The following is a 14249-nucleotide window of genomic DNA, read 5'->3' on the forward strand; positions in this document are numbered from 1 at the left end:
GCTTATTTTTTTGCACCTTTACTTAAATTGTTCCTTAATTTTGTCTCTGTCATTTCAATAATATTTTTTAAGAAGTTTTTAAATTGTTTTATTTTCCAGAGACAGGCCTGTTTAATTAATTTTCTTAAAGAAGGTTCAGTTTAACAAGTTGAAACAAAAGAAATACATAAAAAATTGTTTACTTGGTAAAATTTGCATTTCAGTTTAATTTTCAATTTTTATTCCAAATATCGTGATACATATCGAACCGTGAACATTATATCGTGATACACATCGTATCGTGAGCTGAGTGTATCGTTACACCCCTAATTCTGACTCTGATTGGCTGTTGACATTTTCCTCTGTACTCCTGACTCTGGCTGCGTCCGAAACCGCATACTACTCAGTAGGTACTGCATTTGAATTTAAACGTACTACTCGGCCGTTAGAAAAGTACGTTCTAGACAGTATGACCGTGAAAAATATGAATGGAATTCGGATGTACTACATCCGCCATTTTGTCATGGTCACGTGACCTACCTTCGTCAGTTGCGTCGATCACTTCCATTCATGAATTCTCTCGCCGGAGGTAGTAAGTCATCTGGGTACTTCTCGCACACTGATTTTTGAATTCGGACATACTACTCGGCTCGCATACTGATTTTAGTGTACTATATAGTATGGAAGTATGCGGTTTTGGACGCAGCCTCTGTGTTTATATTCAGCTCTGGGTTCAGCTTTGAGCCAATAGTAAAACAGCAACTATGTGGGAACGTGGGGCTAAAGATAGCAAGCCTTATCTGATGTGAAATTTATCTGAAATGTAACTTATCACACATGTTATGTATATTATTGCAAAAATGAAAATATTGTGATATACTGTGCAGCACTATTGTGAACAGGATCTGATATATATTACATGTCTTATAAATTCACACGGAGCAAAACACTGTCTCACAGCTGAAGAATGCAGACAGTACCATCCAGATCTCTCACTGCACGCCGGACACACACACACACACACACACACACACACACACACACTCTTCCATCAGGCTTGTTTATACCTGCACATCCAGAGCGACACTAAACCACAATGGGCTTTCTCTTTCAGGGCTCATGAGACGTAACGGAGATCCTGTATACAGTTATTACTCCATCAGCACTATTCTATTTACACACATCTAATAACACACATCCGGATGAGTCAATCACCATTACAGATTATTTGACTAATGATGGCGTCATGCTGAGGTCTGTATGGTTCGATTGCAGACTGTGGGAATCTGAATGCTTATTTATCTGTGTGTGTGCGTTTAAGTGTTCATTTCTGTGTGTATGTGTGTGTGTGTCTGCATGTTTATTTCTGTGTATTTGTGTGTCTGATTGTTTACTTCAGTGTGTGTGTGTTTGTGTGTCTGCATGTTTACTTCTGTGTGTGTGTCTGTGCATGTGTAACGGAGGCCAGCTAGTAAGTGCTGTGCAGGTAAACCTCGCTCCTCTGACCTCTAAAAGTGCTCTAGCGACAGACGCTAGAGGCCATGGTCTGTAACTGACTCTCCTGCGGAAGGTCACCGGTTTGATACCAGCTCGGAGTGGGTTGAATGGCGTAGGACCGGCAGGGTTACATTGGTGCCGTGACCCGAATGGGAGTAAGGTTTAGGGGAGTGAGTGTAACTGAGGCCAGCTAGTAAGTGCTGTGCAGGTAAACCTCACTCCTCTGACCTCTAAAGGTGCTCTAGCAACAGACGCTAGAGGCCATGGTCTTTAGCCTCCTTGTTAGAGCAAGCTTATTTCTGTGTTTGTGTGTGTGAATGTTTATTTCTGTGTGTGTGTGTGTGTGTGTTTGTGCATATGTCTGCGTGCTTATTTCTATGTGTGTGTATGTGTCTGCCTGTTTTTTTTGTGTATGTGTGTTTGTGTGTCTGCGTGTTTACTTCTGTCTGTGTATGTGTGTTTGTGTATCTGAGTGTTTACTTCTGTCTGTGTATGTGTGTTTGTGTATCTGAGTGTTTACTTCTGTCTGTGTATGTGTGTTTGTGTATCTGCGTGTTTACTTCTGTCTGTGTATGTGTGTTTGTGTGTCTGCGTGTTTACTTCTGTCTGTTTGTGCTGTATGTTTGTTTTGTGTAAAGGTGTGTCTGTGTTTATGTGAGTGTGTTTTCGTACAGTATGTTTTTGTGTGTTTGAGTGTTTATTTCTCAGTGTGTTTATGTGTTTGTGCATGTGTCTGCGTTCTGTGCGTGAGTGTGTCTGCATGTTTATTTTGTGTATGTGTGTTTGTGTGTCTGCATCTTTACTTTAGTGTGTCTGTGTGTTTATTTCTGTGTATGTGTGTTTACTTCTGTGTGTGTGTATGTGTGTTTATGGTTGTGTGTTTGTGTGTGTGTGCTTATTTCGGTGTATGTGTGTGTGTGTGTGCATGTGTCTTCATGCTTATTTCTGCGTGTGTGTGTGTTAGTGTGTGTGTCTGAATGTTTATTTTTGTGTATGTGTGTTTTTGTGTCTGCATGTTTACTTCAGTGTGTCTGTGTGTTTATTCTGTGTGTGTGTGTGTGTGTGTGGCTGCATGTTCATTTCTGTGTGTGTGTGTGTTTATACTGTATGTTTGTGTGTACAAGTGTGTTTATTTTCTGTGAGTGTGTGTTTTTGTACGGTATGTGTGTGTTTGTGTCTGCGTGTTTATTTCTGTGAGTTTGTGTGTGTGTTTGTGTGCCTGCCTGTATATTTCTGTGTGAGTGTGTTTGTACAGTATGTGTGTGTACGTCTGCGTGTTTATTTCTGTGTTTAAGTGTGTGTTTGAGTGTTTGTACATGTTTTATGGATGTTTGTGTATGTTAGTGTGTGTGTGTGTGTGTGTGTGTGTGTGTGTGTGTGTGTGTGTGTGTGTGTGTGTGTGTGTGTGTGTGCATCTACATGTGAATTACTGTATAAAGTTAAGCCCGAAATTATTCGTACCCCAGGGGTATGAATAATTTCGGGCTTGACTGTTATGCATGTGTATGTGTGTGTCTATAAACACCCTGTTTGAGCAGGACTATGGAGAAAGGATGAGTATTAGGGGCATCTGAGAGGTTAGTGTGTGTGTGTGTATGTATATGTGTGTGTGTTCAGGTCAGGCAGGTCCAAACACATGCTGGAATCTCAATGGATGTCTCATAGTGAAGGAATCCAGAGACGAGTACAACACACACCACTGCACGCTAGCATAAACACACTAAACTAACTGCACGCTAGCATAAACACATACACTTCCACAACTAAACAGACTACATTAATATGATTAACGCAGTTCTGGCTAAAAGAAGAAATTCAGTCAAGTTCCCTGCTGAAAAAAAAAAAACAATAGAAAACATTACGCTAACAAAGAACTAACTTACAACAGTTTTGTCAAGGTTATAATAGAATTTATTTTGGTTTTAATGTAAACTCTATTGTTTTCAAATGGGTCCCTGCTAGTTTTTTTATTTTATTTAAACTATTTATTTGTACTTTCTATTGTTGACATGTTAAACCCAATAAATCATACTGGTATATGTACCAAAAACACATTATAAATCAGTAAAATGCACTGGTTTTATCATTTAATTGTGATAGTCTCTAATGGTTTTAATGTATTTCTTGTGGAAACCATTACAATCTACTGTGACACTTTCTATAGTTTTTAATGCGGATATTTAAATAAGAGATTACTGTAAGTATTACACATAATAACAATCATAAAGCCTTTCTATTTCATAATTCACTCTACAGTACATGCTTTTTCTTTCAGTGAAGTATGGCTTAAAGCTAATGTGTAAACATTGTTTATATCCACTGACACAGTTAGTTGCCCAAAGAAAAGCTCTCAATACAGTAAAAGCAGTAAAACACGACAGCATGCACAATCATGACGATGTCCTGGACGATTAAAGACACATTTACTCTTTCAGTTTGAAGAGTGCAGGTGTTTTTGATCATAATGATCGATCACCGGATCTTTTGATTCGTCATTCTGAATAAATGACTCGGTTCATCGAGCAGCTGATGAGGCTGAGGAAATGATCCACTGAAAGTTAAATGTCTTACCGCTCATGGTCCACAGCAGATGATCAAGAAATGAGGAGAAAATAAACACGGCGACACTTCAGACAAACACAAAGCAGAGCAGGTGAGAAAGCCATGTTTTATAGGAGCCTCGACTCTCTCTCTCTCTCTCTCTCTCTCTCTCTCTCTCTCTCTCGTGAGTCTGTCTCAGAAATCAGCTTTATTGGTATGATTGTTTGCATTCGTCTCTCTCTCTTAAAGAAATACTAAAGTTTACCTTAATACGCTTTATAAACTACTTAAATACATTTATTATTATTTCAGAACATACCATATATATATATTGTCTGCTTCCATAAGAGTAATAACGGATCACATAATGCTCGAGTCATGCAACAAAATATGAAAGTCACGGTGAAAACAGTGTGGTAATGCTCGTGTTAATATTTAACTAGAATCCGGTGTGATTAGCCACATTCCGGGAAGGTTAAATAGAGAAAGGCAGACTTTACCTTATTACTGTATGATCCACTGGAGGGAGACTCGACACCCTACAACCCGCACCGCCAGAAAACCTCTGACCATCAGTTCACTGCTGCAGGAAACTTAATATTCGCCAAATATATGCCCTATTTCGCACACAAAGATGTGGTTTGACAGAAATAAACTGTTAAATAACTTTCATTTACGCGGATGCTTCACTTTATTAACCGAAAGAAAAAATTCAATGCGTTGTGGACGCATAAACCGTTGATAACGGACTTTTCGCGCTCAAATTCAGGGTTCCGGAAGTTTTCTTTTTTCAATAGTTCAACCTAAAATTAAAATAAACAATTTAATATAGTATAAATTTTATAAAACAGACATATTAAACTTCTAAAATGTCTAATGGTAAAGGATGTTTCGGTGTTAATGGTTATATAAATGTTAATGGTAAAAAACTATTAACTTACCAATGAATAACATAAATACAGCAACTGCATGTCAAAATAAATGTTTTTTATAATTATTTGAACCTCTCAAAATATCAAACTAGTTTAATCATTGTATTTACGCATTATTTAACTCCTAAAGTAATATATATATATATATATACAATATTAAGTTATTACCTGAACAACTAATATAAACAAATGACCCACTGTAGTTTTCTAAAACTATACTACAATACACCACAGTTTACTGTAGTAAAATCTAAAGTATACAGTACTAGAGTATTTATTAAAGTTTATCAGTTAATACTACAGTAATCTAAAGTAATTAACAAATATAATACACCTAATACTGCCTAAATTATGATTTTAATGGGGTGTATGCCGAGCTAATGTGTTTCCCATACTGAGTGACCTGTTATTGTGAATTTCTTTCCATTTTTATACGGTTCCTTTTACAGAATTGATGTTGTAATGTCATTAAAATACATCCAGTTAAATAGACTTTGGCATTCATTTAGTTGCTCAAGCGTAAAACGAGACAAAAAGCCGTTTGCTCACACGCGCCCGTTAGAATCGGCAGGCTAGCGCAGAAGCTCCATTGAATATACTGGGGTAAAATAATTGCTCATATTATAAAGCCATGGCGGGGGAAATGTCATTTAATGCAGTGCTTCTTGTACAATCTGAGACCCACTGTATATCGGATATCACTCAGCAAGTGAAGATCGCTGATTTTTAAAGAAAACAGACCTTAAACGCGATAATTTTGTATTGGCATAGCTACAATTCGTCGGAAACGATTAACCCAGTTACTGGCAAATTAAAAGTCCTATTAGCATGCTTCGGCATATACCCTATTATATTATAGTGTATGAATGCACTTTTATCACATTCATGACACTTTAAGCATTAAAAACTACATTAAAATGTATTTGAAAACAATTTCTTAAAGTAACACAAATGCAATAAGTAAGCCACTGTCTATAAAATGTAAGATCTGTTTCTGTATTTTATTTATATCACTGAGATACTTTTTTACACTAGTCAGCTTTTGGAATGGATTGACACCTTTCATAATAGTTGTCTTAAAACCTAAGAAACAATACCCATTCTTGTCTTAGGACAACTTTAACTAACTTTTTGATCTACGTCAAATGTTATCTACTAGGGATGTAACGGTATCAGAATTTCACGGTACGGTAATACCTCGGTATGAATGTCACGGTACGGTATTTATTGAATCATTTACAGGAAAAAACAAAACTTATGAAAATACTCCAAAAAAGTGCCAAAAGTGTCAATGACATACAAATTAGCCATCTATCTTTAGGCTTTGAAACAGGAACTTCAATTTTAATAACAAAAAATTATTAAACCATGTAAAAAAAATAAAGTTTCAATTTAGTATTGTTGAAAACTCATCACATTCAACATTTAATCACACTCAGCCCATCTACCCAGATGAGAGCTCTGCTAGTCGGACTTCTCATCAAGCATCTCCCGCTGGATCTAATCTCACTATATTTATTAAACGGGATATTTCATTTATCTTGTTGTCTTTATCTAACGACATATTCCCTGACTTTGGGCATTGGAATCTATTACTTGTTCTCAGGTAACGTGTTTTGGCTGAGCGCAAAGATAAGTTAATGATTAATGTAACCACGTACATTCTGTATATTGACTGATCGCTTGCCTTTATTTCCTATAATGTATAAACTTATTGTATGTTAAACTTTTAAAATGGCCATTATCGATTCTTAAAACTGATACTCAGCAAAAGAGAGGCTGTGTTTCGTATTTTCACTGAAATTGAAAGGAGGCAGTTGTTATCGGCTCCGTTTTGTTATAAATATCCACACAGTGAAGATGACGCTCATCTTATGCAGCACGACGCCTCAACATGTCTGCTGTCTAAGTTGCTAATATTAAAATGAAAATAGGCAGTTCCTTAAATCATGTTTACATTTTATTGTTGAGAAAGTGAAACAACGAAGCCAGGGTGATGTGAATGAAGTTATAAAGTACACTGTTCCCCTTGAAGATTTACCCGTGTCCTCGGTATAATCTGCTTTTTCATATCAAACTGAGAAGAAGAGACTGCAGCCTTGATCAAACTTGTGAAGTCTGAACTTACACGGAGAGAATGCAGGACTGAACTGTGTGTGTTAGGCTACTTAATATTCAGGAAAAGCCCCAATCAGAGAGGCGAACGTCAGCAGCCCCGCCTCCGTTTTCAGATGTCTCCGTTTTCTATCATCCACACTCAGACGGAGCAGCAGCGTTTCAAGAATGAAAACGGCCTCTCCAGTGTTTTCGAAACGCTCCGTTGTCGGCGCTCGAGAACTCCGGCGTAGTGTGGACGGTTGGCGTAACCGTAGCAAAACTTATGCGTTTTCAAACTAAAAATCATTAGTGTAAACGGGGCCTTAGAGTTTTCCAGCTCTTTTCATCCCCGCTTCTAGCAGCACACTCCATTTCCGCATTACTGGATCTGTAGCGACAACAGACCGCAAGGGATGATGGTCAAGCATGGGCTGATGGGAATTGTAGTTTTCGCTACCTCCCGTTCGCTTCAGTCGCCTGAGCAAATTTTCTCAGAAGACCTATAGTTTTACCGAGTCATGCGACTTCGGTAATATCGAAAAAAATTAATATTGCGGTATGACGGTATTTACAATACCGTTACATCCCTATTATCTACAGTTAACAATAGGTTATTTAAAGACTCCAACTATAGCTTTTTTTGGCTGTCTCCACCATTATTATTAAATAATTAAGTCTAATTTTCATTTTTTGTGTGTTTACAAAGTGTTTACTTGTTTGTTTGTTTTTTTTTTTGTTAAGTCCTCTATCAAGTCTGAGTCATTCGTTCATCACGGGCCAATCAACCCAAGCTCATTCTGAAAATGTAGTCCCGCGGACGTTTCTGGAGACAGCGGAACACGTCCCGGGGGGTACGTATGGCCGCGTTTATTTTTTTCTAGCGAACACTGCGGGGCGGTGTGACGATGTTCCCTTTCGCGCTTGCCTTACCTCCTTGTGGAGGGCTTCCCCGCTGCAACCCGTTTGTCCACTAAACTCAGCGTGTACGTCGGCAGGCTCAAGATGCAGAGAGGGGTCGACCACCGCGACCGCTTTCAAATCTGGGGAAGAGCAGTTCCAGCAATCAGGTAATACAAAAACAGAATCCCAAAAATTAAGTGAACGAGTTTCGTGACAGGGTGAGAACGCGGTGAAATCCGAAAACGCGGTGAAAAAAAAAAATTCAGGGCTTTTATTTTTTTTGACGGCTTTTGGTAACCATTGCTCGGGTTTAGGGAAGCGAGCAGGCGGGCGGATCGATCGGTAAAATTGGTTGGGTTCAGGGAAGGAGGAGGGCGTGCAGTCAATCACCCGGTCAGTCGGACAGCTGCCTCCGGCGGGTACACGCGAGAACAGCGCGGGCGCGAACCGTGCTCGCAAGAGGCGTCTGAGGTGCGAAAAAGCATGCAACAACGGCCTCTCGCGTTCCACAAAAACTGCAGCCGTACGTGCCCACCGGGACGTATTCCACGATCTCCAGAAACGTCCGCGGGACTACGTTTCCACATTGAGCCCGGGTTGGGCCAATCATATGCGTTTAGAGCTGGAAAAAGAATTGATCCGTTCACCTCTCGAGTCCTCGGGTTTGAGTCATTCTGTCATTCTCTTGCGGAATGAACCGCCAACTTATCCAGCATGTGTTTTACGCAATGGATGCTCTTCCAGCAGCAACCCATCTCTGGGAAACTTCCATACACACTTACACTTGTGCACTATGGCCAATTTAGCCTACCCAATTCACCTGTACCGCATGTGTTTAAACTGTAGGGGAAACCGGAGCACCCGGAGGAAACCCACGCAAATGCAGGGAGAACATGCAAACTCCACACTGAAACGCCAACTCAGCCGAGGCTCAAACCAGCGACCTTCTTGCAGTGAGGCCACAGCTCTACCTACTGCGCCACTGCGTACCCTGTGAAAACAACAATTAATTAATTAAAACAGCAAGTAACAGAATCAAAAGTTCCCTGTAACAATAGTCTTTACAATAATAATGGACCCGGTTTACTGTAAATGACACAGTTGTTGTACATCACTCCACTTGAGGGAAATCATTGGAAAATGCTTTCATCTAACCACAATTCAGGAATGAGTCAGCTGGGTTTTTATAACGTCGTGCACTTTATAAAAAAGTCCCATCTGACATCAATTTCTCACAACCTTCAAACCTGTAGTTTTGTCTTCTGAAAGCGTTTGTAAATGCGTTTCATCAGCTGAGCTATTGTCGCGATCTCGCTCTGCACTTTTATCGCAGGCTTGTTTTCATTCCTGACAGATTAAACACAGAGCCACTCTGACTGAGGCCTATTGTGCCACTGTGCTGGAGATGTTCAGGCCGGAGTTTGACTGCATTATATATGGTGTCCGTATCGTTCATTAGTCTGTGTTTGTGTCTCCAATGCAGCGCTGAAACCTCAGATCCAGAGACGTCCAGCCGTTCTGCCAATGAGGAATGTGGCGAAGGGCAGCCGAGCGTCCCGTTCATCTGATCGCAACACATAATCACAGCTTTGTCCTGCAGAAGAATGACTCTTTATGACTCCTTTCCAGCACATTGGACTGCTGTTGTGCCGTTTATAGACAGCTGAAGAGGATCTGACATCATCGGCTTGAGGAGCTTTAACATTTCATTGATTTCAAAGAGTTTTGTTCAAGTTTCTGCTACGCGCAGACACCAGTGAGTCAGTATTACACTTGACTAGCATATTGCTTTGTTTTTCATACCAAATTTTTTGACAACACTTTAGTTTGGGTCACTTTAGTTCAGGGTTTTTTAAAGTCTAAGACAGTGGGCCTATATATATATATATATATATATATATATATATATATATATATATAGGCCCCATATATATATTAGGGGTGTCAAATCGAAATCGATCGAAATTTATGCTCAATTTCGATTATCGAATCAAAAAATAGAATGGTCGATGCTGCCACGCCCCCATGTCACGTCAGCTTGGCTTGCCAAGCGGGAAAAAAACAGGCTTGTTGAAGTGCTTGTTAAACTGCAGAAGCAGGAGACCCGTCGACAGAGCTTAATCCCTCTCCTCCTTCAATGAAGTCGCCGGTGTGGAAGCATTTTCGATTTCCAGTGAGTTATGTTGACAACGTTCGTGTTGTCGACAAAAAACACAGTTTTGCAAGCTCTGCTATGCACGTATTACGTACGGTTCGTCCGATAGACAACACCGGCATCGCGATCCTCCGCCCGCCCCCGTTGCAAATCCGCTCGCGAAAAGTACACACTCAGGCCCTGTTTACACTGTCTTTGTTTTTAAAGGGCATTTTAGAACGGCAACGATTTGACATCCACAGTGGCGTGTAGCATTTCTGAGCAGCCCTCCTTCCTCTCTACCGATGAAAACGCACATCACGTGACCACACAGACACAGCCATGCGCTCGAGACAGCAGGTCCAGGCAGTCAGAGGACTGCTTCAATCTTTCACTCACTTGTACTTAGTCATTTTAGCGAACACCTCAGGTACTGGTGGCTGGTTCCTGTTGGTTGTGCGTCTTTTTTACCGACGCCATTATAATGACACAGATCACTGCCTATTCACGAGTCCCGCAGAAAAAAGTGATTGACAGGTGGTAATTATGTGTGTATCTTGCCTTTATTCATTTTCTGTATGATTTGTTTATGGGTAAAACAAAGACCATGCAGGTCAGGTAGTTTAAACGGTAGGCTACAAATAATTAATTGGTCATTAATTAATTAATTAATCATAATAGAAAAACGAATCGAATCGTGCCTTCAGAATCGAAAACATAATCGAATCGAGGATTTGAAGGATCGTGACACCCTTAATATATATATATATATATATATATATATATATATATATATATATATATATATATATATATATGTCATGACGGTCAGTGACCACCGGAGGGCGCTGTAGTTCACAGACTCTGAAGATTTACTACAGCGCCCAAAAGACTACAAGTACATACATACCACGCACATTACACCCGGTCCACGTACACTGATTGGCTCACAGCTGTTCCTGTTAATTTCCTGGACTATTTATACAACCATTTCACCTCTGTTTGTCACTGCGTCGTTTGTCTTCTTTGTCATTCTTGTCCCGAGTTCTAGTAAGTCTTGCTACCGAGTTTCTTGTTCTTGTATTTTTTGCTAAAGTCTAGTTTGTAGAGTTATTGTTTCTGAGCCTTGTCTCTGTTTTAGTTTCTAGTTTTGTCATTTGTTTGTTACTTTGTATTTTGATCACCTTATTTGTTGCACTGTAAATAAATATCTGCACTTGGATCCACACCTTTTTGTTTTTGTACTGTTTTGATCACGCCAAACGTGACAATATATATATATATATATATATATATATATATATATATATATATATATATATATATACAGTATATATAAAGACAATCAGATGTCAGACTGTTAACTCACTTTTATCATCATTTGCATGACAGTGCAATTATTTACAGAGTAATAACAAGTATTTTAATATAACGTTTTTAAAACTAGGATAAAGGTTCAATATGAATAGAACAGATCCAAGAACTGTGCATCCCAGTCAAAACAGTGGAAGTTTAGTGGGTCTCATGCTGTCATTAGCCAAAATATCTTGACAAACCACACATAAAGGTCGTGGTTTATCAGCTGGTCCTGTCCACGTAAATCCTAAACTCAAATACTGATCATCATATCGTCGTCTTTTGGGTTTAAGCCCTGAACTTGAAGGCTTTGAATCGGGGGTGGGGGGATGAAGGGGTAACCGATCCATTGTATTAGCAGCCATATACCTGTATTGGCGGGCTTGCCAAACAGAAGCAAATTCATAGCTACGGCCTTCTGGGTAAAAAAGGTTTTCTTATTTTTGACACTTTTTTTAGCTTTGTTTAATTAAAACGTTTAAATATAATAAAAAATACATATAATAATTAAACTTAATAATTATATTTTTATTAAATAATATTTTTTCCCGCACCTCTCCTGACATGCTCTGGCGCCCCCCAGAGGAGGCGCGCCTCACACTTAGAAAACCCCTGCTTTAGTTAATCAAACCGTTAACTAACACTACAAGCTCAATACTCTCCTAATAAGATGTTTATTAATAGTAAGTAGAAGTTGGGTTTAGGTATTTGGTAGGATTAGAGATGCAGGATAAGATTGTACTTTACACTTAAAAAATTATATGATCAATTAGTCATGACAACATGTTTTCAGTTCATGGTAACTTATTTATAAACTAATTTCAAGAGGATCACGTGCTCATGATTGCTCACAGCTGTTCCAACATTAGCTCATGACTAATTATCCTATCAGACGATCCTGAACTCACTATAAATAACCAGACTATTATCATCTCAATATCTTCGTCTTGAAGAACCCACCCACCCACCCTTCCCTTCTTTAAAAGGAGCGACACGCTGGCCAGCGATTAGCGCTGTTGCCTCACAGCAAGAATGCCTCAGGTTTAATTCCTTTCCAAAACCAGGCGACATTTCTGTGCTGAGTTTTGCTCGTACTCCCCATGCTCGCGTGGGTTTTCCCCAAGTCCTCCGGTTTCCTCCCACAGTTCAAAAACAAACACCCTAAACAATTAATCCAAAATATTTTTAGCCAAGCACTGAGTACATCTCTTCTCAGCATCCATATCTGACACTTAGCTACATAAGCAAGGGGGAAGTCATCGAGATCCACCTGAGCTCAAACTCCCCTGTCACCCTGCAATGGGAGGGAGCCCAGGGCTCGAGGATCTTATGAGCTCAGGGCTCTCTCCTGGGTCAGCACGCCAAACTGGCTTTATTATCAATGGTCAGCTAAGGGTGAACTCTTGAAACTAAATTAATCATGTTCTAACTGACACAAGTTGTACATTTCTGCAATATAAATGGCTCCTACGAACTTATATTACACCAGCTAAACTGCATTAACCCAAATATTCCTGATAGTTGTACAAAATGCGATGAAGAAGTGGCTACCCTTTATCATTGTGTATGGGGGTGCAAAGAGATCCAAACATTTTGAAAAGAGTTTCTTATCATGATTGCTGAATTAATTGAAGAAAATGTACATTTGGTTCCCAAATTATGTTTATTTCATATATACTCTGTAAATCTGGATTGAACACAAGCAAACTGACTAGCAGTCTTGCTCTGGAGGAGCTGACATACAGTGTTAAAGGGAAATTACACGATTTTTAATAAAATATGGACCCACTTTCAACACTTTTTGAACAAGGTGGACCATGCAACATTTTTTTTTAAAGTTTGAGCTTTCAAAAAACCCTTGTTAGTGTCTTGTATTGCTGAGATGTCTTACAATTTAGCAGCAATTAACACATTTGTTTAACCAGTAACACTGGAAGGCTGTGAAACGCAAGATACAAAAATGCACTGAACATTGTTATAAAAGGCGACTTTACATTAAATCTATTATTATTCTTATTATTTATTCATTTTTAATTATGTACTGTTATTATTTAAATTTGTGTCATTTATTCACATATTTATTTTTATATTTTTAATCATTTGTCTTTTTTACTTTTTATTAATTTATTTATGTATTTTGCTCTGTAGTTCAAACAAAACCCAATAAACATATTTTTGGGGAAAAAATCATGTTCTAACCTAATTTTGTAAGTTTATAAGTTTTAAGTCAGTTTAACATAATATACGTTGAATATACTTATAAGGTAAAATTTGATTCAGCTTAAAAGTTTAAGACAACCAGGATTATTTTACAATGTACTAATGAACAGTTAATATTTTAATAATAGGCAGATAATAAGCCAGTAGTTAATAGCACCACTTGCGACCTAAAGTATTACCATTTTTTATTTATAACTATATAATATACAGTTGAAGTCAGAATTATTCGCCCCCTTAAAAAAAAATTTCTTGTTTAAATATTTCCCAAATTATGTTTTAAAGAGCAAGGAAATTTTCACAGTATGTCTGATAATATTTTTTTCTTCTGGAGAAAGTCGTATTTGTTTTATTTCAGCTAGAGTAAAACAATTTTTAATTTTTTAAAGCCAATTTCAAAGTCAATATTATTAGCCCATTTAAGCTATATATTTTTTGATAGTCTACAGAACAAACTGTTATGATTAGAAATGTGTTAAAAAAAATCTGCTCTCCGTTAAACAGAAATTAGGGGAAAAAATAATTCAGGGGGGCGAATAGTTTCAACTGTATACACACCTTATACTGTTTTTATTTTCTTTAGTTGTTTTTTTTTT

At 38.4% G+C, this 14249-nt stretch overlaps 1 protein-coding gene across 5 annotated transcripts in view; it reads right to left on the reverse strand.

Annotated features, from left to right (window-relative positions):
- zmp:0000000896 overlaps positions 1–4940 on the reverse strand; it is a 49773-nt gene extending 44833 nt beyond the window's left edge. For 2 of the 5 annotated variants that reach the window (XR_015480095.1, NM_001442674.1), the window contains 1 exon segment: positions 4048–4117. Coding sequence is in view for 1 of the 5 variants with exons in the window: in NM_001442674.1 (NP_001429603.1) it covers positions 4048–4054 (7 nt within the window). In the remaining 4 variants the exon portion in view is untranslated. 5 annotated transcript variants of the gene reach the window in all.
- Between the last annotated feature and the right edge of the window lie 9309 nt (positions 4941–14249).

Source organism: Danio rerio, chromosome 3 (genome assembly GCF_052040795.2).
Source record: "Danio rerio strain M-AB ecotype USA chromosome 3, GRCz13ab, whole genome shotgun sequence".
Lineage (NCBI taxonomy): Eukaryota > Metazoa > Chordata > Actinopteri > Cypriniformes > Danionidae > Danio > Danio rerio.